The 25,756-nt window shown below is 41.0% G+C and overlaps 1 protein-coding gene across 1 annotated transcript in view; it reads right to left on the bottom strand.

The window, feature by feature from the left end:
• LOC111197509 (NACHT, LRR and PYD domains-containing protein 12-like) overlaps positions 1-25,756 on the bottom strand; it is a 592,302-nt gene that overhangs the window by 558,811 nt on the left and 7,735 nt on the right. Inside the window, exons 3-6 of the mRNA XM_049479820.1 lie at positions 24,450-24,492; positions 21,570-21,740; positions 20,156-20,218; positions 16,931-17,040 (exon numbers count right to left, since the gene is read on the bottom strand). Of these exons, the coding sequence (XP_049335777.1) occupies positions 16,931-17,040; positions 20,156-20,218; positions 21,570-21,740; positions 24,450-24,492 (387 nt within the window). The remainder of the gene's footprint in view (positions 1-16,930; positions 17,041-20,155; positions 20,219-21,569; positions 21,741-24,449; positions 24,493-25,756) is intronic.

The following is a 25,756-nucleotide window of genomic DNA, read 5'->3' as shown; positions in this document are numbered from 1 at the left end:
TCTACTTCTTTCTCCCCCTCTTCTTGTCTGTCACTTCCTATCCCTCTTTCTTGCCTTCCCGCTACCTGTGGAGGCCAGGACCATGAATCAACTGTTGCAACACCTGCTTGAATGCAACCTGCGGCAGCAAGAGGTCACCCAAAAGCTAACCTGGGGTCTAAACGAAGTCACCAAAGAGCTGGTGGCGCAAAGGCGGACACCGGGTCTTTCCCCTCTACTCGACAACAAGAGAGTGGCCCAGCAGTACCTCTCCAAACTTATGGCTGACGACGATATCGAGGCCTATCTGTACACGTTCGAGTCAATTGCTGAAAGAGAGGTATGGGACAAGGAAGAATGGGCCAATATCCTGGCCCCTTTTCTGACAGGCGAGGCCCAATTGGCCTATTACTCCCTCCCCCCCTTCGCCACACATGACTACAACCAGCTCAAGGCTAAAATCCTGCAATCGCCACCATCTCGGCCCCGCAGCCGCATCCGCTGAGTTCCATCGCTGGAAGTTCAGACACTCCAGCTCCCCCTGAACGCAAATGTCCCAACTCCAGAGGGTCACCCGCCGTTGGCTGCAACCTGATCACCTGAGGTCGTGGCTGAACGCCTGTCTGCTGAGGTCGTGGCTGAACGCGTCACCATGGACCACTTCCTGCATACTCTACCTGGTGAATTGCAGAAGGCGGTCGGCCTGAAAGACCCAAGTACTGCCACAGAGGTTGCAGACTTTATCCTCTCGCTTAGTCGAAACGAAAAAAAGGAAAACCCTGCTCCCAGACGTGAGTACGACCGTCCTCGAAGGGAAGAAGATGCTGGAGGCAACCACCTTATGCCCAGTCCCCATGATGAACCCATGCCCACAGAACAGGAACCACCATGGGCCCCAGCAAAAACCTGGTTGGTCGGATGCAGTTACCACACTCTCTCACACCACATGGGACAGACCCCCCATTCCACATCGATGGCCACCCTCTGCAAGCCACCCTAGACTCCGGCAGTACCATCAGCCTTGTACGCCGCTCGGCCATCCCGTGGCTCAAGCCAGAGGGGAAATCCCTCGAAGTGGCCTGTGTCCACGGAGATGTCCGACAAGTCCCTGCAGCCATGGCCTGTTTTAGCAGCCCGACAGGTAAACACTAGAGATGGAACGATCGATCGGCAGTGTATCGGTATTGGTCGATTTTTAGCCAAAATACGGTATCGGCGATCGGCCGATATTCCTCTGATTTTAGCCGATCTGATTCAGGAGTTTAGGGTTAAGCAGTTTATCAGAGCTTTGTGTGGATGACCGGAGAAACTGCTCGCTTACAGGAAGCTGCAGTTCCTCATCCAACCACTAGCCGGAGCTGCAGCAGCAGCACAACCCCTGCTGTCTTCACTCACTACAGCCCAGCCACGGGCTACAGGCAAAGAACGTCTGGAGTCTGGAGCGTTTTTACTGTTTCTGCAGTTTATGTGTAGGAAATAAAGGTTTTAATCCCTCTAACCGGATAATACAGCTCTCTACAGTTCATCTTTCAGCCCAAACAGCTAACAGCAGCAGGTTAGAGCAGCCGTCAAGGAGTCACTGCTCGGATTACACTATAAACAGGTCAGTTAGCGTTATGCTAACCTCAGAATTATAACTATGGGGTTTTAGTGGTTAGACTGTTGAAGGGTACTGAAGACTATTAAAGGCTATTGGAGGTTATTGAAAGGGTTATTTGGGGCAGAAATCAGTACAGGCAGGTTAGATAAGTGATTCACGTCCTCGTCCTTCACTGCGGTGAAACTGTGAGTAGGCTTTTTAGTACTGTTTATTAACATCATTAAAACAGATTTCGTTCTTTCGAACTATTTGTGAATGATTTAAAAGCTCTGTTTTATTGCTGTAACGTTACTTACTAAAATATGGATTTTAAATCAGATCCGCGCTGTTTATTACAGTTTATGAGGGCAGAGAGAGTCAGGCTGGATATTTTGCCCAATCTAAGCTCTAGCTGGAGCATTAGATTAACGTTACTGTTGTTCTTATTAAAATAGTGTATTATCTATATATTAACAGTAAATTAGATATTTTAAGCAGTAAGCTGACTCAGAAAAACAGGCTGAGGCGGCTGATGTTACACATTCCTGCTATATTGACATATAAATATAAAAATTCTGGTGTCTAATAAATATTAATATATATTTATTATAACTTATAACGTTATCTCTCCTGAAAAGCATTTATTTTGGTCAGTATCACTCTTGTGTTTATTTATTATCAGCGTAAATTACCAGTGTTTGCTTAGGCGTGGATGTAATTAGGGGAATCTGTACCAGGTTTGCCCTGCACCTGTGTGGCATTAATGTGGCATTTGGCCCCGCCCAATATCGGTATCGGCGATCGGCCGATCGAGATGAAAGACGATCGGCGATCGGAATCGGCCCCAAAAACACTGATCGGTCCATCTCTAGTAAACACCACCTTCTTCTGAGTCTGCTTAATGACCTTCCCATGCCCCTCTTGGTAGGTTGTGATTTCCCATGCTTCGACAGAGAACTGCAACAGGCCACAACCCGACCCCGTGATCTGAGCTTACGCCCCCGTCAAAAGGAGCCCAGAGAACGAGCCTTGTTGGTCCCTGCGATCAGCGAGAGCGAGGAGGCCGGCTCTGAAGGTGAGAATGCAGCCTACTCTAATCCCCTCTCTTCCGCGATGTCCACGCTGCCAAATCACTACACCAAAGAAACCTCCTCCGGCCCCTTTAATTCCTCTACCTATTATTGGTGTCCCATTTGAAAGAATTGGGACGACATAATAGGTCCACTGCCCAATTCTGCCCTGGACCACGAATATATACTTACAATTGTAGACTATGCCACGAAATTCCCTGAGGCTGTGGCCCTACGGAAAGCCACCTCAAGCGCTATCGCCCATGAACTGGTCCTCCTCATCAGTCGGGTCGGTATTCCCCGTGACATAGTTACGGATCAGGGTACCCCCCTCATGTCCAAGTTAATGGTGGACTTATGTAAGATGCTCCAGATCAAAAAACTATGATGGTTTGGACAGACTGATGGCCTAGTAGCACGTATTAACCAAACACTAAAACGAATGCTGAAACGCACGTCGAGCAGAATGGCCTGGGACCTGCTCCTACACCATGTTCTGTTCGCAGTGCGGGAAATTCCCCAGGCCTGGTCCATGATGGTCTTCTCTTGCTGTGCGTCGGGAAACACATTGGTTTATTTTTGTTTTTAAAGCACTATATGTCACCGTACATCTCTCAAAAACGTATTAAAAATAACACAACCTACCAGACTCATTCCAGTGACTGGATCACCCTCCAGGTACCAAAAGCTTTAACTGAACTTTTAGCCAGAGTGCACCAGTGAGTTGGAATTCACTACAGGACACTCTAAAGCTCAGCTCAATGGTGTCACTGAATCACTTTAAACTCCTAGTCTCTAACCATCTTTAGACAGCCTGCCACTGTTTTAGCTAATTTTAGTTTTTTTTTATGGTTGGTATGTTTTAAGTTTCTTTACTTATTTTTATTTAGTTTTTTACTGTTTTAGTTAACTTTTTAATTTTTTATGTTGGTTTGTTTAAGCAGTTTATTTTTACATTTATTTTTAGTTTCTTACTTTTCTTTTATTATTTATAGTTATTGCTTGTTTATATTTTACTATTTTATGTGTTTAGTTTTTTTTATTTATTCATCTGTAGTTGAATTTTTATCAGTTCTATCACATTTCTTTACCTATGATTTTATGAGTACTACTTTTAAATTATTATTTTTACCTTATTTGGTTTTATATCTCAATATTTTTTTTATTATTATCCTTTTTTAAAATAATTCTTATACATTATTATAATGCTGTTTTTTTTTTGTTTTTTTTATTTCTTATTTTATTCTATTTACTTTTTAGTTGTTGTTGTTGTCTGTGTCAATCCCATCTAATCAATCCCAGTTATTGCTCGGCTACATTGTAAATGAGTTTAAATAAAGGTTGATTGATTGATTGATTGAACCAAGACGGAAGTTCGGGCCTTTCAAGGATTGGCGGGTTACTATAGCAGGTTTGTGCCCCACTTTTCCACGATTGCCTCTCCCCTTAGCGACCTCACAAAAAAACATCAGCCGGATCGCCTTTGAAAGTCTCAAAACCTAAATAATCTGGCACCTCCCTATCTCTCTGACCTTCTTCATCCCTACCGACCTTCCCGGTATAACTGTAATAACTGTAAGCGTCTTTGGGTTCTTGAAAAGCGCTATATAAAAATAAAGTATTATTATTATTATTATTAAAAGCCACCTTGCAACCGAACCGGTCTTCCAAAATCCTGATTTCACAAAACACTTCCTTCTGCAAACTGACGCCTCGAGTACGGGACTAGGGGCCGTCTTGACACAAGAGACAGACCAGGAAGAGCACCCGGTCCTCTATTTCAGCAGGAAGCTCAGCCCCACCGTGGAATGAGAACCTTGGCCATCAAGTGGGCTGTGGAGGAGCGCCGCTATTATCTAACGGGTAGGCCCTTTACTCTCATTACTGATCATGCCCATTTAACCTGGATGACGAAAGCTAAAGACACTTATCCCCGTGTAACACGCTGGTTTCTTTCCATACAAGACTTCTCGTTCCAGGTGCGGCATCAAGCCGGCCGATTGAAAACCAATGCTGATGCCCTCTCTAGACGGCCCTTGACGGACTCAGGCTCTTCGGGCTCCCCGGGTAGATCTCTAAGGGGGGGACTGTGACGCGGACCGCCTCATCGCCGCTCCATAGGATAAAACAATTAAGCCCTACCCGGCGATCGCCGCTGTCCAGGGTGCTGAACGCTCCTGTTGGTTCAGCACCTGTGTTTTGGACTGTTACCAAGAACGCGTGGCCAAGGGGCGGGGCGCTCTGATCACCCACGACTGGCAGACGCTGAAGCGCACAGCTGAACGGCGTCCACAGCCACGAGGATGCTAACATATAAAGATGAAACAAACTGAACTGGGGGTGGCTGGTTCTACCTCACCAGTTGACTAAACCCTTTGTACCCTTTTCTCTCGCTCTCTCTCTCTCTCTCTGCCCTTTCTACAGCAGATTAATCTGGGAGTCGAAGTTACGCCAGGCTGCCTGAGAAACCACAAGCCTCTACTGAAGCCCAAGCTCCGAGGCTACAAACCCGGCGCCTTGCTCCCTCTCTCCCCCTCTTGCTGCTTATCTTTCACTAGGTTTGGTGGCCGTTTAGGCCCCCTCTAGCTGCTTCTCTCGTTTGTTTTTATTTATTTATTATTATTTATTTATATATATATTTTTTTCTCCCTCTTTGAGCCATTAGACTCCGCCCACCTCTACTATTTGGTAAATTCCCCTGTTAACCCTGAACAGGAGGCAAGCTATCTACTTGCCCCTGTTAAAATTATTTATCTAAACTGCGCTATTTAATTATATATTTTTTTCTGTTTACTTAATTGATTTCTTATCCTCTCCAACTCCGTTTCGTAAACCCCCTATGCTCCAGCCTGTGGCTGTGTACCTTATTTTAAAAAATATTCTAAATAAAGTGCACCTGTAGTGGGCTTTTGCTTGATTTTTGGTCTTGACTCCTACTTTCATTGGTCTAGCGCCCCCTACCTGCCACAGTATAAAGTATATATATAGTGTGTGTGTGTGTAAAGTAATAATAAATAAAAAATCTATGAAAGTGAGCAAATTAAAATCCGACCAAAACCGTGCTTTAACAGAATTATTTTATAAAATAAACTCATTAAACAGGTCTGAAGGGAGTCTTTTCTTCATGTTTCAGCTCCTTCTAAAGATTTTCAATAGGATTAAGATCAGGGATCATAGAAGACACTTCAGAATAGTTCAGTGTTTCCTCTTAGCCATTCTTGGGTGTTTTTAGCTGTGTTTTGGGTCATTATCCTGTTACAAGTCCTGTGACCTGCGACTGAGACCAATTTTTTTGACACTGAGCAGCACATTTATCTCTAGAAGCTCTTGATAGTCTTGAGATTTTATTGTACCCTGAACTGATTCAAGACCCCCTGTACCAGATGCAGCAAAGCAGCTCCAGAACATAACAGAACCTCCACCATGTTTCACAGTAGGGACAGTGTTCTTTTCTTCATATGCTTCATTTTTCCCCTCTGTAATCATAGAGCTGGTGTTCCTCTGCCAAAAGTTCCTTTTATGTCTCATCTGTCCACAGGACATTCTCCCAGAAGCTTTGTGGCTCGTCAACATGTAGTTTAGTTTGTCGTCTCCCATTAAGTCCACTTTTCGGCTCAAACAGTGACCGGTAGTGTGATCTGACACTGAAGTTCACCTTTAATCTCTTTAAAAGTTTTTCTGGGCTCTTTTGTTATCATTAGTTTTTTCTGTCTCTATTATTTTTCATCAGTTTTCCTCCTGCAGTCACGTGCAGGGGGTTAGCTACAGCCCCATAGATCTTAAATTTCTGAATTATATATGTAACTGAATCCAGGAACATCGAGCTGCTTGGACATAATCCAATGACCTTCATCTTTAACTTGCTGGTCTATAATTCTTTTTCTAATCTCCTGAGACTCTTTCTAAACTCTTTTCTTCTCTTCCTCTAGTCCGTGTTGAGTGTGTTAAACACCATGTTCTCAAACAGCACATTGACGACCTGTAGCCCTATATATAGCCCCTATATAATATAATATAATACAGTCCCACTGACTGATTACAAGACTGTAAACACCTGTGATGCTAATTAATGTGTCACGCCTACCACAGATTCTGTAGTTCCTATCGCTAACTCTGCCGTTCCCGTCTATGGACAAACCCCGGTCCGGAACTACACTTCCCAGTATGCCCCTGACAACTCCATGTGTCCTGACCTCTATATTGCGTTCAGGTGTTTGTAATTTACTTATAATATAAATACCCATTTGTTTGTCATGTTTGTTGCAAGGTATTTTCCCTGTTTTTCAGCGAATTACTGAGCGTTTATTTTTCTGTCTGTATTATCCGTATATGACCCTTGTTTGTTCTTTCGACTACGTTTCTGCCTTACCTTATTGTTCTGTTTATATTTGTGATTTTCTGATTTATTGAACTCTGCTTCTGGCTCATGGTTTTGTTTTTGGTTTGTGATTCGGCTCTGATGTATTGGTTAGTTGTCTCTTTGGTTTTGACCCAAACCTGTTATTTGACTACACTATCTGTTAACGCGCCTTGTAATAAAGCCTTGTTTTGTTTTTACTTGTTTTGTTTTTACAGACTCCCGTCTGTGGCGTTACATAGTGATACACCTGTATATACACAGTGATGTCCCTTTGGTCACATTATTTTCAGGTGTACCATTATTCTTTGTCCAGGCCTGTTTAATGAGTTTATTTCATTAAATAATTCTGTTGAAGCACGGTTCAAAATCAATGTCTGATTATCATTTCTCCATTTTCACAATTTCAGAATTTTTATGTATTATTACTTTTGTCGGATTTAAGTTATTTCTGTGACCATTGTAGGTTTTCTTTCATTCCCCATGGGGCACCAACAATTTTGTCCACATGTGTAATATGTGTGTGTGTGTTGTGTGTGTGAGTGTGTGTGAGAGAAAAAAAATAAACTTACATTTCTTTAATCCAGGTTTGATTCTGATTTCGCCTCCATGTTCCATTCTAAACACACACACACATACACACACACACACAGATCAGCAGGGTGTGAGAGTGAAATGCAGAGTTTCTCTCTCTATGTTTATATTAGTGAACATGGTGAAGGAATATGAAGTTCTGGATTTTCCTGATACACAATAATTAACGTTAATCCTTAAGAAGAAACACCCACTCCTTTATAACACCATTGACACAATTAGAGGAAACCAGAGCCACAGTCCAGAACTCTGATCTTTACGTTCTCATCTATGGACAAACTCCCACCCTGAACTGCGCTCACCAGCATGCATCCGCCACTGTCACGTGATCAGACTCAACCAATCTCATCTCGTTCTCACACTCATCATCCCCAGAGTTTTAAATAGTTTTCAGCTGCTGTTCATTATCTTGTGTATATAAACCTGTTTGTTTGTAATGCTTGTTGTGAATAATTTTTCTTGTTGTACCAGTGATATACCGAGCTATTCCCTTCTGCTCTGTTTATTTCTGGCTTATTAAATTCTGCTTTTTGATAATGGTTTCTCTTTTGGTTTGAAATTTGGCTCTGATGTTTGGTCTCGTTGTGTAATGGGTTGGAGTGCTACAGATAGGTGGCACTCCAGCCCAGAGAGTTGTAGAACCCAGTGGCAGAACAGTAGATCTCAAAGCAGGTAAACTCAAGAAAAAAGGGAAATAATGATAATAATAATAATAATTAATTGTATATAATCATTAATATATATAAATATATATTAATAGGATATATAATATTATAATAATAAAATTATATGTATATATATATATATATATATGTCCTTATTAAATCCCGCTCCACGCGGGGATCGAACCCAGGCTGTCGCGGTCGCAGCCCAGTGCTCTAACCGCTGCACCAGCAAGCGGATTGGGATTTGGCCACTTTATTCGCCCTTAGAGCCTCCGCCGAAAGGGGCGGAGCAACGAAAACGGGCGGAGGACGAAAACGGGTGCAAAACAAAGCCACGCCTAGCGTGAGTGAAATAGTGTGGGAGAATGTAAACAAGACTCGCCGCGGAAGCTAACGGCTACCTCTTATAAGACGAGGTGAAGAACAAAAGAGCTTCCAAAGGAAACGAAACTTAACTAAGGAGTTTGTGGATTATATGCTGTTCCACCAGAGAGGGGAGGAGCAGCGGGGGGAAAAGAGAGGTGAGCAATCCGCGCCTCGCGGCTGCTACACACACACACACACACACACACACACACACACACAGGAGAGAGCACACAGCTCCACCAGACTCGAGAGGGAGAGGAAAGGGATAGAGGAAGATACTTATGCGGGAGGAGTATGCCAGCGTGTGCCGAACAATACTCTATCCAAAGGGATAGCAGGGAAGAAAAGAGAAAAAAGAGCCGAGGCTCGCTCGAAAAACGGGCATAGATTCGCTCTCACGAGCTTCAAAGATCCAGCCCCGAGGACCTGAATCTCAGGGTTTATATAGGGGCAAACCCAGGTGGAGTGGATCAGGTCTGATTAGGGGCTCAAAACCTCCCCCTGGCGGCCGAAGAAGCACTCGGCCGGCCCCTAGCCATTACACGTTGTCTCTCACTCTTGTGTTACAACTATGCTCTCTATTTATGCCCTTTACATTAAAGCCTCATTTAGTTTTTTTTTTTTTTCCATTTTCTCCTCAATTTACACGGCCAATTACCCAACCCACTCATTAGGGCTCCCCCCATCACAAGTAATGCCCCAACACACTGGGAGGGTGAAGACTAACACATGCTTGCTCTGATACATGTGAATGCTACTGATGCAGCATTGCCAAGCAGCCAGCGCGCTTGGAGGAAAGCGCAGCGACTTGGTTCAGATACATCAGCTCACAGACGCCCTGTGCTGCAGACATCACCCTAGGATTGATGTGGGGAGAGAGCACCATCTACCCACACGGAGGGAGCAGGGCCAATTGTGCTCCCTCTGAGCGGCGGCAGCTTGATGTGTTTGAAATGTTGCTGCATAAACAGAGGATTTCCATCATGTAGCCTGGTATAATAAATATAATAAAATGTGTTTATTGGGTTCGTTAAAATTGTTCCTGTTCCTTTAAGAGCGGAGTTTCCCGCAGAGCTAGGTTGAAATGTACTAGCTAAACATGTGTTTTGTTTCAGCATGTTACATCTGTTTTAAGCTCATTGGCCAAACAGCTGTAACTAGCCAATAGTGGCACTCTGGGGGCGGTACTTGAAGAGATTGAGTGAGTGGGTGAGCAAGTAAGAGAGAGAAAGAGAAACAGAGGGAGACTGAAACAGAGGAGCAGCAGACAAGGAGAGAAAGAGAATTCTGTGAAGTTGTGGAGAGTTTTATGTTGTGTAGTTACTGAAAATTGGACTGAACTGAGTTTGTGTTCATTGAACAACTGACAGTAAACTAGTTTAAAAGAGAATACCACAGTAAAGCATCTTTGCTGTGTGTGTACTGTGCTGAATCTGCTACATCTGCTGGCTGTAGCTACATCTGCTACTGTGCTTCATGAAGGAGGACACTTTCGGCTAGCTTGCTGTTTCTGTTGTGAGTGAAAAGACCATTTTAAGTTTATTCGGCCACCACGCACACGCAACGAAACAGGCCTGCAACAAAGGTGGGTGTGTCAGTGAGCGCACTTGTGTGAATGTCTAGTTTAATTCAGACATTGGACATTGTTTGCTTGTTATTACAAAAGGGAACTGTCTAAATCAGGTTATTGTTAATGTTGTATATTGTTTTTACTATTTTATATTAAATGTATCTTCATATTGGCATATACATTTGTATTTTTGTTTACATTTCAAGGGTTAAATTTAAGTTGTGCTGCAACATTAGTAGACCCATTACTCTATCATAACTGCTAATTATTCAGATTCAAGCTAGGCTTAAAAGTATAATAAAGCAGTTTGACATTTGTCAAGAGTTTAAAAAGAACCCACAGCCCCTTGTTAAACCTCCATCAGGAGACATTGGGAAGCGAAGCGAGGGTGATACAATTAGAATTCAGAACAGTAAAATGTTGTGGCAGTGCAAGTTTACGACTGTTGACAGGAATCTGTAGAAGCACAGAAAACTCCCAGAAACTGATGTGATATTTCACCCCTCAGCTCCTAGATCTAAGGAGGCTTTTACATGCCAATGGAACTGTTGTGACCCACTGTTGCCTTAACTTTGTAATTTCATCATTACTTCATTTAATCTTTAATGGTCTCGAAGAACAAACTAACATTATATAGTAACAGTATAGTAATACAAATTTAATACCTGAGTGTCTCCAGTGAGCAGTGTGGATCCTCCAGTCTGGCAGAAAGCAGCTTCTCTCCTGACTCTCCTGGGTGGTTGTAGGTCAGATCCAGCTCTTTCAGGTGGGAGGGGTTTGAACTCAGAGCTGAAGCCAGGGAAGAACAGCCTTTTTCTGTGATCATACAACCAGATAATCTACAGAGAGATAAAATTAGAGTAAGTTATTAACAGAGAGAGAAAGAGTGACAGACTGAGGGGCAGGATCCTCTATTGTGCATCACAAAAGCAGCACAAAGGAGGCCCAAAAGCGAGTTTAAGTAAATGTAATCTAGAAGAAATACTGACTGGAATTTATCAAAGCAGTTAATGGAACTAGGAACTGGCTGAGCTGAGTGAGCACAACATTTTCAATAATTATACCTGTAAAAGGAGGTTAGAGATGGATCTTTACTTTTTCAGAAGAGCAGCTTAATTATTCGTGTAAGTAATGTATTACAAACTGCAGTCTTCAAAGACCGAAAAAATACTCATGGATAATGAGCCTTTTAGCAAAAGATCCCTTTTTTGTCATTTATGAAAAAAAATTAAGAAATGTTTCTGGTAGGGAAGAATGCAGCAGGATGATGACTTTAGGCCTAACACAATTTGTCAAAGATTGTGCTTAAATGAGGCAGCATCAGAGCAATCTCTGTTTTGAAGGGAGTGACCTCATTTGAATGATCTGAGGTTGTCATGTTCTGTCTGATTTCAGTAAAATAGGTAGCAAATTTATTGCAGGAATTCAGGGTCAGTAATTTTGGAGGGTTTAATAAGATGGTCAACAGTTAATAAATATGGGTGCTGAGCACGTTTTTATTAATGCTGTTGGAAAAAAGGACTGTCTGGCCTTTAAGTTTATAAACTTGTAGTCTTTTTTTCAACGTCTTTAAGATTCAACATGAAAATTTACTTAATTTTACTTCTGCTTTTAAACAAAGATATTCTTCTATGACATTTCCAGTGGATATCATTGGTATTACATACTATAAAATAAGAACATGCTTTGAAGTGTGGCACTTGTTGCATCTGCAGCCGTACAAGCTAAACAAAGATTAGCTTAGTAAGTGGGATAAAGATCCACTAACACAATAAAACTTTTAAAAGACTTGTAAACAAAAATCTATAGTCATGTAATCATTCCCTTCTTTCACACTGTAAAATGAAGAAAAGCATATTGTCATTAACTATCTGAGCTGGAATGCTGCTGCTAAATGTGGAATTTTTGTTTAGCTTTGGTTTTGTAAGTGCTGGTGGCATAAATCTCATTAAGTAATCAATCTCATAAAATTACTTGCACCTTATAAATATTCGTATATAATATATAATTCTTTTTATAAAGTTATTAATTAATAAGCCACAATATCAGGATTTTAATCAATGATTAAAATATGAATTAAATGTGAGTTGTTTTATTTGGTTATTGGCAGCAACCAGCATTCATGAAATCAACACAGACAACTTGGTGAAAATAAATGGACACTAATCTAAACACAAATATTACAAACAGCAATCAGTATATTTACAATATGAGAGCTAAATGGTTATTTAGCTAAGGATAATGACGCAGAAAGAAAGAATAATGACGTTAAAACGTGGACCGTGGTGTTTCCATAATTTTTGACTCATTATGAGGCGTACATCCACTTAATGCCAATAAGACTATTTTCACACAGCTTTGGGAAAGTGGCCTCCATCCACATTTCAGATTCAGAGTGCTTTTTGCCATTCACACTGCCACACAAATGATTCCTATAAGGGGAACAGGTTTGCAACAGAATTTCCAATGTCTTATGTAGCCTGGTTTCTGGTTATCTGGTTTTGTTAATATCAGATAGAGACATTGACTAAATGACAGGAGCAAGATTAAAGAACAGGAAATGTAGATAAAACAATAAAATCACAGTAAAATCTCTGAACCTTATCTTTACCACACACATTTCATTTGTACCATATTGGTACGTTACTATCTTGTCTGTGAAATTGTCTCATGTGTGCTGCATTTATTGTATTGTCATATTTCTTTCTTGCACCCTCGATTCATGTTTGCACTTTATGTTGTCTATTGTATTGTTCTTCTATATTGCACCATGGTTCCATAGGAACTCAATTTTGTTCACTCATGTACCTGTCCTCAGATGTATTGACAATAAAAGCCTCTTGACTTGAACTGAATTTAATTGAGCATGCTGTAAAAACAGAATGTCACTCAGCCACAGACACTTCTTTTAATTAGTTTCCTATTTTTAACCTTTGATTTAATTATTTTCCTGCAGCCATGCTCTGTGCCCTTACATTACACATTATTAAAACAAAAATATCATAAACTAAGAACAAAAACTTTCAATACAGTCATCATTTTCTCATCTACTCACCTGCATTCCAATCTGGCAATTCAGAAAGAGTTGAAATGCCACTAATCAGATATGTATCTAATTTCAGTACCACATTGTGAAGTGGTCCATATTAAGCTAAGAAAATCAGATTTAGTGACAAATGACACCTATAAGGAAAAGGGTTTGGGATATATTTTCCTATGTGTTATGTAGCCAAAGTGTTACTTGTGGTCAGATAGAGTGACAGACAAAATTACATGACCAATATTTAAAAGGCACGAAATATAGATAAAACAATAAAATCACTGTGTAAGGCATGACTTCATCACCCCAGCACACTCTTTTAGTTAAGCCCTGACTTCTATTACTCTTTAGTCTGTTTAGAATAAAGTGTCAGAAACACTGACCTGAGAATCTGCAGTTTACAGTGTGAACTCTTCAGTCCAGCAGAGAGCAGCTCCACTCCTGAATCCTGCAGGTCATTGTTACTGAGATCCAGTTCTATCAAGGAATTTTCTAGCTTTAAAACGGATCCCAGACTTTCACAGATCTCTACTCCAAGATGACATGAAGTTAGTCTGAAAAACAAGAATTAACACAACAGATTTTACTTAAAATACATGTAATACACAATGTTTAATAACAGTGTAAATCATCCTGTAAAACAGTTTTGATACAGTGGAAATATGAAATTACAGAAAATGCCTTACATTTGTAATGTCTATTTCCATTTACATTTATTGGAGAATTTATTGAAATAATGGTATAATATACAAACACAAACTGTTCTGCATTGTGTTCTGATCTAAAATAATGTTTGAATTGACAGGCAAAGAATTGATATCAAAATTTAACTGCGCTTTTTGGTTCTCCTTGCTTCGGGCGCTAAAATAACCCCAAGCTTCAACTCCTTCGCTAAGGCGCTCTGCTGGATTTTGCTTAACGCCGGCTCCTCGATAACTTCTTCGTCACCGATCCTCCTTCCTCGCCCCCCTCGCGGGGTCTTGAAGCTGTAACCAGCGCTTCTCTCACCTCCGTGCCCCACTGTCGGAGAAGTCCGTTGGTCCCGCCACGTCTCTCGAGTTCCTCTGGCTCATCCTGGACTTTCCTTTCAAGCTTCGCTTCCTCAGCACAAGCTCGTCCACGTCAATTCTGTTCTCTCAGATTTCCTCAGTCTCCCCACCCGTACCAAGCACTAACTTCTTGCCCCCCTCGGCCACTTTCATACAAATTGAACCCGTCTCCCACCTCCTCCGCTCTGCTGGATTTTGCTTAACGCCGGCTCCTGGATAACTTCTTCATCACCGATCCTCCTTCCTCGCCCCCCTCGCGGGGTCTTGAAGCTGTAACCAGCGCTTCTCTCATCTCTGTGCCCCACTGTTGGAGAAGTCCGTTGGTCCCGCCACGTCTCTCGAGTTCCTCTGGCTCATCCTGGACTTTCCTTTCAAGCTTCGCTTCCTCAGCACAAGCTCATCCACGTCAATTCTGTTCTCTCAGATTTCCTCAGTCTCCCCACCCGTACCAAGCACTAACTTCTTGCCCCCTCGGCCACTTTCATACAAATTGAACCCGTCTCCCACCTCCTCCGCTCGGCTTCTTCTGTCCGATCCCTCCACCATTCGTTACGCTTGACGAATACTGCTTGTAGGAACTCTGTTTCTGGCTGTACCTCCTCTACGACTGAACGGGATTTCCTTCTTCTACGCCGATGCAGCTTCCAGCTCTTTTGGTGTTAAGCTTCGCGATTCTTCTGCGAACCGTATCCAGTCGTCGTCGCTGCCCTCCTTTGGGGACATGAATGGTCGGAAAAAATATATTCTACTCCACTCTGACAATCTCGCCGCAGTCCACATTATCAATAAAAGTTGCTCCAAATCGCTAGAAATCATGACTTTTTATGTATTTGCATTTTTCCTAGTGTATGTAAAGCACTTTGAATTGCCCCTGCCTATAGCAGGTTCTATACAAATAAGCCAAATACAACTACTAGATAAACATTCTGGTATGATATTCTGGTATGTGGAGATTTATTTAACTGTATTCAGTATTTAAGGACATAATTTAAATTAAAATTACTGCATAGTGTTTATGTGGATTACTCACCGTGCCTTTCTGTAGTTGCTCAGGGCTGGGATCAGGCTGCTGTAACCTTCGGGTGATGTGTTGATTTTCTTGGAGTCCAGCTCCTCCAGAACTTCATCTGAGGTCAGAAGCATGTAGGCTACTGCTGAACACTGTCCAAGAGAGAGCTTCTGTCCTGAGTGATTCTCTGAGTTTAGATACTCTTGAAGCTCTGTGGACAGAGACTGGTCCTTCACTTCAGACAGACAGAGGAACAGATTGATGGATCTCTCAGCAGAAAGATGTTGGACTTTGATTATGTCCTTGATGTACTTTGTGGTTTCCTCTGTGCTTTTGTGTTTAAAAGTCAGAAGCCCCTGTAGGGGACTCTGATTGGTCTGCAGTGAGATGCCCAGCAGGAAACGGAGGAACAGATCCAGGTATCCGTTCTGACTCTCTACGGTTTTATCCACAGCTCCTTTCAGCAGCTCATCCAGAGTAACATTCTCAGACCAGATTCTGTTCAATGGATTAAGACACTGCAGTTCCTTTAGATTCCCACTCTCCTGGCAATGAAACACATAAACAGCAGCCAGGAACTCCTGAAAGCTCAGATGAACAAAGCAATAGACCTTACTCTGGTAAAGCACACATTCATCCTTAAAGATCTCAGTAAAGATCCCAGAATACTCAGAGTAAGAGACATCAATCCTGCTCTCTCTCAGGTCCTCTTCGTTGAACATCACACTGCCTTTCATCAGCTGCTTGAAAGCCAGTTCAGCCAGTTTCAGAAGCTCGGTTCTGTTGGATTCCAGCAGGTTTTGAAGATCTTTCTGACAAGTATTGTCATATTTTTTGCTCTTTGTGTCCTTCTGAATGTTCAGAAAGTGTGCATACATTTGAGTTAGAGTTTTAGGGATTTCTTTTACTTTGTTCTTGATGAGTTCCTGAAGCACAGTGTAGGTGATCCAGCAGAAGACTGGTTTGTAGCACATGATGTAGAGCGTCTTCACATTTTTAATGTGTGAGATGATTGTGTTAGTTTGTTCTTCATCCTGTATTCTCTTCCTGAAGTACTCCTCCTTCTGCTGGTCCGTGATGAATCCTCGTACTTCTGTTTTCCGGTGGATGTATTCTGGTGGGATCTGATCGGCTGCTGCAGGTCTGGAGGTGACCCAGACAAGAGCAGACTCAAGCAGTGCTCCTGTGATGAGGCTGGTCACCAGAACGTCTACAGTTGTCTTCTCTGTTATAGAGGACATTTTCTTCTGTTCAAAATCCAGAGGCTTCCTGAGCTCATCCAGTCCATCCAAGATAAAAGTACATTTACACTCATCATCAAAAAGACCAGCTTCTTTCAAATGTTTCAGCTGTGGGTACAGATGAAGAAGAAGTCCTGGAAGGTCATACTCTTCATCTTTTAGAAGATTCAGCTCTCGGAAAGCAATAATAAAAACAAAATCTATGTCTGTATTGGATTTTCCTTCAGCCCAATCCAGAGCAAACTTCTGAACAGAGACGGTTTTCCCAATCCCAGCTATTCCCATTGTGAGCACTTTTTTAATGTTAAAGTCTCCATGGAAAATCTCACTGATCTTAATTCCACTGTATGTTGAACCATGTGTATTGACTCCTCCCCTCCAGTCCTCCACCAAATACAGCTCTGAGTAAACCTTGTTCAGGAGGATGTGCTTCGCTCTCTTTCCTGTTCCCTCGTATAAAGTTTCATAGCGACCTTTGATGATCTTTTTGAGCTTCTCTTTTCCTGTTTTTCTTAGAGCCACTGTATGATACAAATAAAAAAAAAAGCCAAACATTTCACACGATAATTTATATAATTATCCCAGTCTGTGTCTACTCTCATTCTATCAGGAATAATTAATACTATAATAATACTCTATTCTTCAGTATGTTTTCTACCTCAGTAACTGCTGTGATCATGTAGGTTATAAGCTGCATTGCATAAAATTACATGTTATAACAGGATATATCTCTGCACCTCTCAACATATACATTCAGACTGTACTGTGTCAGTACTGCAGTGTCCTGTCTGTTAAACTGTCTCATATCTGCTGTATTTACTGAATCTGTTGTAGTCTTCTAGTTCTATGTTTGCCCAAGAGGAAACAGTAATAATACATAGAGATGGAACAGATCTGATCCAATATCAGTATACTGTTATATATTGGTCCGAGATTAACATCAATTAATGTATGATATTGTGACAGGTGAGCTGTCAGTAATGGTGGTGTAGGGGTTAATGATAAGGAGCTTTAATTATGGGAAGTCGCTTTGGGGATATAAAAGGAAGTAGGAGGGTTTAATGGTGGTTCCGGTTGGGTGAACTTGATCCCTTTGTTGGAGGTCTGGGCGGCAGTTCGGCTTCTGGTTTGGCGTGCTGGATTGCGGAATTCCTTGTGGTGGCAATCACTTTAGGTAGGATGGATTGTGTTATTGGTGTGTAGTGCTTTTTGGTGTGCAATGTAATTGGGTGATTTTAAATGTAATTATTTTGTAGTGATCAGAATCAGAGTGCTTTGCTTTTGCGGTGCTGGTGACTGAAAGCGTCTCCCCTATCTTAGACCTCGTTAAAGTATTTTATTATCTGGTACTTATATATATTTATTATATATAATATATTTATTTCCTTTGTTAGGATAGTGAGCTATCTGGCCTGCGACTCTCATTCCTCCTGTTTGCCCCGCCGCACAATCCCGGGCACTTCCTCTCCGTTGTGCTGCTGCTGCTCTCACCTTCATGGCTGTTATATGCCGTTGTTAAATTTTAATTGGTACTGTGCGGCGGTCGTTATTGGTTCTTTTACGGCGTATTTAGTTTTTAATTGGCAAAGTACGTGGCTGCTGCATCGTTGGACATTCTTTGGGGTTTTGTTTTATGTATTGTGAAGGTTATTGGGCGCGGTTTTCTGCCGTGGTCCCGGTATTTTATGGGGCTAATTAAGTAGTTTTTGTTGGTTTCGTGTTGGTTTTCATTTTCTTTTTCAGTAATTCGTTTCTTTATATTTTTGTGAACATTTTGGTTATTGTTGATCTGGGGAAATTTCTAATTTTTGTTGAATTATTATTTTTTTGTTTTTTTTTTCATTATCGTTATTTTTTATGTTGAGTTTCGTTTTCTTCTTTAGTAATTTGTTTGCTTATATTTTTGTAAATATTTTGGCTATGTTTGATTTGGGTAAATTTATAATTTTGCGTTGAATTATACATTTTCTTTTATTTTTGGATGACGCTTAATTATTGTTTTTTTATTGTTTATTCTTTTCTTTTCCTTTTCCCTACTCAGATAATTAATTTTGGGCTTTGTGAATGATTTGTTTGTTCCTTTTGAGTTTATTTTCTTTAGCTAAACTGAGTTGGCTGTAATTGAACTACATAATTGTGTGTGTTTCTTACGTTTATTTGGGATTTGGGATTTTTTTCTTTATTGTATTTATTTGGGAAGTTTCTTTCGTCATTGTTTTAGTTTATTGTTAGTTTATACCTTTTTTTTCTTTGTTTTTTTTTTCAAAAGCCCATGGTGATTTGGAGGCTGCAGTCAAGTATTTAAATTTTAGATTTTGGAAATAAACTGTGCATTGTGAAAATAAACTTTGAACGAAACTTTGGTCTCTGTCTCCTCATAACAACCAACCTGTGTGCCATTGGTTAATGACTGGGAAGTATTCATAATTTCCTGAGGGGTAGTCCTCAGGTGGCGTAGTCGGGTTATTGTTAAAGATTATTGGGGTCTTTTGATTTAACTCTTGGGTTATATTTAATCTCTGTTCTAAGCTCGCGTCACAATCTAAAAAATGGCCAGATTGATTTAATTACAGATGCTGATTCCAATCCATAAACTGCAATAACTTTAAGGCAAATTACTATTCAGTCCACAGCTTACCATTCACCCATAGCAGTCTCAGAGTGCGCAAAGAGCATGATCTGTTATTTTCAGAAAAACATTTTTGTTTGGAGATATTTCAGTCTATAAATGCTGAGAATCAAGGTGGAAGTACATTTTCATCATAGCTACAATTTAACCAGCTTAATCAAGGATCTGGACTCTGGGTTTCATTTCCCAGAGGTTCATGTTATCCAACACAAATGAAGACCAGACAGGTGACAATCCCCGGTCCAGAACTACACCTCCCAGCATGCACTTGACAACACCACGCGCTCGGCCAACCGCGGCTCACTCGGGCGTTCTACGTCACCGTAACTTTAGATTGTGTTCAGGTGTTAGTAATTTAGTTTAGGTATAAATACCTGTCTGTTTGTCTCGCTTGTCGCGAGGTATTTTCCCTGTTTATCCAGCGATATACTGAGTGTTTATCTTCTGTCTGAATTACCCGTGTATGACCCTTGTTTGTTCTTTTGACTATGTTTCTGCCTTATCCTTTGCTCTGTTTATTTTTGTGATTTCCTGGTTTATTGAACTCTGCTTCTGTCTCATGGTTTTGTTTTTGGTTTGTGGTTCGGCTCTGATGTTTTGCTTTGACCCACGCCTTTATCGGACTACGCTATCTGTTAAAGTGCTTTGTAATAAAGCCTCGTTTTGTTTTTAAATCGTTTCTGAATCGAATCGTGGCCCCAAAAATTGGAATCGATTCGAATCGCCAGACACTGAGAGATTCGCACCCTATTCATTATGTCTGATTGTTTGTTCTGTAAAGCTGCTTTGTGACAACGTCACATATAAATAAATTTGATTTGAGTTGTCAAGGTAAACATTTCTTAATCAAAATCCCATACAGGGCCATTTTACTTCCTGTGGGCAACAGAATCTTATCTTGCAAATCACACATCACACAAAATGCAAAGACCTGTCTATGCTATCGTTTTTAAACTGAACTTGTTATTTATGTATTAACCCATGATATTGATGACAGAATTGATTACCTGCATCATCTGTAGTGGAGGCTCCTGCAGTCTTGCCCATTTCCTCTTCTCTTCTGTCTCTTCCTGAGAGAGTGAACAGCAGTACAGAAAAGAATATAATAATCATACAATTCAGGTCAGTTTAATTCATTTTTTTCCAAAATCGGCCTCAATAGGACCCCCCTCAAAAACATGTAAAGTTAGACTCCGCCTTATTTCTAACTTCTGCTGATGCCATTTAAAACAATGAATTCCATTTAACACTGTTTTGTAAGATTTGTATATTTATTGTGTTCAAACCAATGTATGAATACCTGGCATGAAGATTTTTAGATCTACAGCATCCTAAATGATCATAAGATTCACTTCCCTGTTCCAGATATATTCCTTATGCTTTCATTTCCTCTTCAAAATAACAGGACACACTGTGAGTGTGAGGCATATGATCATATCATATATAGATTATTCTAGAATATTCTTATTTTTAAAATGAAGTTGAAATATATACAGTAAAGGCCAAAAGTTTGGACACACCTTTTTCAATGCGTTTTCTTTATTTTCATGACTATTTACATTGTATCTTTATCACTCAATGCATCAAAACTATGAATGAACACGTGGAGTTTGGTACTCAACAAAAAAAAAAGGTGAAATAACTGAAAACATGTTTTATATTCTAGTTTCTTCAAAATAGCCACCCTTTGCTCTGATTACTGCTTTACACACTCTTGGCATTATTCTCTCAATGAGCTTCAAGAGGCAGAAAAAAGAGGTTGGTTTTCAGGTTTGTCATCAGGATTAATTAGTGGAATTTATTGCTTTATCAATGGGATTGGGACCATCAGTTGTGTTATGCAGAAGTCAGGTTACTACACAGCAGACATTGGACAATATTGGACGACTGTTAAAATTTATATTATGGCTAGAACCAATCAGCTAACTAAAGAAAAACAAGTGGCCATCATTACTTTAAGAAATGAAAGTTAGTCAGTGCGGAAAACTGCAAAACCCATCAAGCGCTACAACCAAACTGGCACACATGAAGACCAACCCACGAAGGAAAACCAAGAGTCACCTCTGCTTCTCAGGACAAGTTCATCCAAGTAACCAGCCTCAGAAATCGCTAGTTAACAGCAGCTCAGATCAGAGACCGGTTGAACGCCACACTGAGTTCTAGCAGCAGACCCATCTCTACAACAACTGTTCAGAGGAGACGACTTCATGGTCAAATAGCTGCTAGTAATCCACTGCTAAAGCTAGTCAACAAGCAAAATCTACAATGTAAATAGTCATGAAAATAAAGAAAACGCATTGAAATAGAGAAGGTGTGTCCAAACTTTTGGCCTGTTCTGTATATGGCAGGAAAATGTAACACAATTTTTATAAAGATAAAACAAATGGAAAGATTTTTTTTGGACAGATTTTTTTTTATTACCTTCACGATTAGAGTAAGCTCCAATGTTATAAGTAACTGGGCCATGAATCACATTGCCCTGTAGAACAGGATTATTGACAGTCGCTCCACTCTGAGCTGTGGTGTTCTGGATCAGGTCACTGGGAGCTGTGGTGTCCTGGGTTGTGGTGGTCTGGGCAAGACCAGTTTGATCTGTGTTCACATAGCAAAACAGAGTTTAAAGTGTATCTACAGAACAATTTGTTATTAGCTTGTTGTGCTAACTGGCTGGCATTAGCTAGCGAGCTGTGTCTGCTTATTTTAGAACAGCCCCCAAAATAAACAGACACAGCTCACATAGCCCTTTTAAATATATGAACTAACGTATTTGTTAACTGGAGAAAGAAGGGAATTGAGTCTGATTTTAAAACTGTAGGTTAATGCCTCTAATGGCTTCAATAATAACCTATTGTTTCCTTCATATATTGTGTAATTTTGTGGGCCAAAGTAAACTCAAAATTAATCAAATCCTTAGTGTTTTATATTATATATAATCCTAACAGTACAGTCACAAACCTACACTAAAGACCATCTTTAATTTTTGATAATAATAATAATAATAATAATAATAATAATAATAATAATACTGTGATATACTGTGAAACTGTCTTGTTATATACATTTTTGGCCATACCAATCAGCACTACTTGAGATTCTTAAGCCAGGGCCGCCCAAAAGAACACAACGTGTGGAAACAAGGACGAACAGACAAACAGAAATAGATCCTAAAAACTAAATTGAAGCCAGGATTTTATGGGCAGTGTCTTGAGTGTGGGTGCAGATGAAGGTGTAGTACATGTGGGGGCAACCGGTATCCGAGAATCTGATCTGTAAAGTAAGGTAAGCGTTAGTGTGAAGCTGTGGTAGCTGCTTCAATTCTGAGCTGGAAATGATTAGGATTAAAACCGCTGAAGGTGAGATATGGTGAATATCTGGTGGTGGAAACCGGATTTGCTGATAAACAGGGGTTAATGTGGACGAGCGTCTTGGGAGAGAGAGAATAGGAGGTAGAACAGGAGAGGTTCATGAAGACTGAGAGGTGAAGCAGTCTGAACTGGTTAACTGAAGTAATATTTCAAACTGGTCTGTTTGCTTTGTCTGATGATAGCAAGAGGGTTAGATACACCGGGAATGAAAATGGAGATGGAGAAAAAAGTGTAACCTTGTGGAATAAAGTGCATAATGAAATTGAGATGATTGGGAAGTAAAAGAAACTGCTGCTTGTGAGAAGGTAATGTTTCAAGAACTCAAGAAAGAGAAGTCTAAAGAAGACATAGTTCTCCAAAAAAAACAAAAAACAATTTGAGCAACAGGCAGAACCGACGGAACACAGATGCCAGAGAGGAGATGCAACTAGCAGGCAGAGAGAAGGGGCATCCAGGCAGAGAGTGGAGCAGTCCTTTTTGTCCAAACTAGGGCAGACAGAGGAGACAGAAAGGACGAGTGCAGGGGTGGGGTGAAACATGTGGGAGGTGGGGCATAAGCCGTGGTGGATAGGGAGAAGTTGGGGGTAAAGATGACGGGCTGGGTCGCCTGGGTACCTGCAGAGGGAGCACAAGGTGAAACAAACAAGGCCGATGGCTGAGCATCCTGGAGGAAGTGAAAGGAACAGGAAGATGCCGTCATGGGCCTTTATATTTCCATCAAACAGGAGGCCGCAGAACGTAGAGAGAAGGTAGCAGAGGAAAGAAGGTTGGACTGTCGCAGGCCAGGAGGAAAAGAAACAGGGTGACAATGTCCAAACCAGAGGTGAGGTGAAACATGTGGGAGGCGGGATATGAGCCGCAGTGGAGGGGGAGAAAGTGCCATAGCGGGGAGTGGTGGTGACATCATCGCAGTGTCCAGAAAGCCACACAGTCACGCTGGGAGCCAAAGCGCTGGGCCAGGGGAGCCGACACACTGGGATGGGGAGCTGCCATACTGGGCCAGGGGAGCCGACACACCCCAAAAGAAAATAAAGAATTTGAGCAACAGTCAGGACGAGTGCAGGACATCCTGGAACAGGGAGAACGCCAAGGCAGACTCCTGGATGGTGAGCAACTTGGAGGCATGTGAAAGAACCACAACAGTAAAACACAAACCGAAGAACCCAAGAGGGATATTGCAGAATCCTCCAACGCGAGGATGGCTGAACCAGAGATGGGGTAAAACATGTGGGAGGCGGGGAATGAGCCGCGGTGGAAAGGGAAAGGGTGCCGTTGTGTGGAGTGGCGGTGATGTCATCGTGGAGCCAAGGAAGCCCCGCAGTCGCAATTCAAAAATATGAATTTGAGCAACAGGCAGGACTGACAGAACACAGATGCCAGATAGGAGAAGCACCTAGCAGGCAGAAAGAAAGAGGTATCCAGGCAAATACTGTCCATTCTGTCCAAAATAGGGCCTTGGAGCTGACGCGCTGGGCCACGGGAGCTGATTCGCTGGGCCAGGTAGACGACGTGTTGGGGCGGTAAGTTGTCGCGCTGTTCCAGGGGAGCAGAATGGCTCAGGATTGCTGTTCACCATCCAACTTAAAAGGAGCTGGAGCAGCTTTTCCTCAAGGAATGGGAATAAACCCCATATGAGACTTACAGACTTATCCAAAGCGACCTGAAGCTATAACTGCTGCAAAAGTTACCTCTACAAAGAACTGGTATTAGGGGGTGAATAGTTTTACAAATTGAGATTTTCTGTTATTTTGTCCTGTTTGTTGTTTGCTTCACAAAAATCACATACTTAGTTTGTAGGCATGTTCTGAATATAATAAAATAATAAAAACCCAAAAATTGAAACAATTCATTTTAATTCCAGGGTGACACTGTAAATATGTACACATCAACATAATACGCTACATGAAATAAGAGAATAAACATGGAGCTACATCACCTTTAAACACTTGTGGATCGCTTGTTATCTTGTTTGACGGCACCTGAAGGAGAGCAGATTTAGGTTTAATGGAGGTCTCTGGTAATGAGGCAGATCAGATGTTCCTGGTTGTTTGAGGGAGGAAAGTTCCCAGATTTCTGTATATTATGTGCTTTTTTTGCCATTATCTGTTAAATATGTTTGATTGGTAAATATTTGTTGAATCCCTAAAGACATTTTTTTCTAAATGTTCTGACTTTTAAACCTTCAGTGTTATATTTTTGCACACAGCTACATATATATTTCCAAATACATATCACATCTTAGCTCTTGTTTATCTTGTTTTTTATTTTCTTTGTCCTTTTGGTTCCCGTCTTGTTTTCTTCCCATGTCCTCCTTAGTCCAGGGGTCCCAAAACCATAACTATGTTAGTAACTTACTCAATGCGAACCATTGTTACGCCTCTCGGGTGTTTCCAAAAAACACAGTTAGACCAAACCTTCACAATGACCGTGGTTCAGCTGATTTGTTCCAACTACAGCTGTAGACCAGCTTAGATCCTGATGATTACATCCTCTATGGCGAAATACGGAGACGATAGACGGTAGAATTAGTAATAGAAAGATGAAAAATATTCATTTTGCTGTACGAACATTTTAAATATCAAGTACTTTGTAAAAGTAGCTCTTCACAGAAAATAAATCCATTAAAAATATATTAATATAAAAAATATTATAAATATTGTTAAATATACTGTATTTGATCTATATACTTGTCAGGATGCAGGCAGGGAGACGGAGGAGGCGGACATATTTGCAGGTAAGAAAGAGAAATTTAATAAATATATAAATAAATAAACAAAGAGACAAATAAACACTGAACAAAGAAACAAACCAAAACAAAGAGGGGTGCTATACAAGGAAACAAACAAGTAACCGAAAAAAATATAAACTAAACAGGGCAGGGACATATATACAAGGGAATAAAATATTAAATGAAACTAGAAAAACAAAACAGAACTAAACAAGAAATAAACAAGATATACTATATATCTATATATTTAGAAATACTATGAAAGACAAATAACAGTGGTAAGTGCAATGACCGCAAAGACATAGTGGCACATTGGAACTATTAATACAAACAGGAAACACACTAGAAGTGGAAACACCTGGGGAAAGGGCGGAGCTATAAATGAGACACACGTGGTGGAAAACTACTGAGAAATAAGGTACCGGGAAAACCTGAGACAGACTAGGGAATGAAACAGAAACTGGACAATGCACGGAGACAGGATGGGAGACTGGACATGGGAACAGGGATGAGAG

This window comes from Astyanax mexicanus, chromosome 1 (genome assembly GCF_023375975.1).
Source record: "Astyanax mexicanus isolate ESR-SI-001 chromosome 1, AstMex3_surface, whole genome shotgun sequence".
In the NCBI taxonomy this organism is placed as follows: Eukaryota; Metazoa; Chordata; class Actinopteri; order Characiformes; family Acestrorhamphidae; genus Astyanax; species Astyanax mexicanus.
The sequence above is the reverse complement of the archived record's forward strand: the minus strand, read 5'-3'. Positions and strand labels throughout refer to the sequence as shown.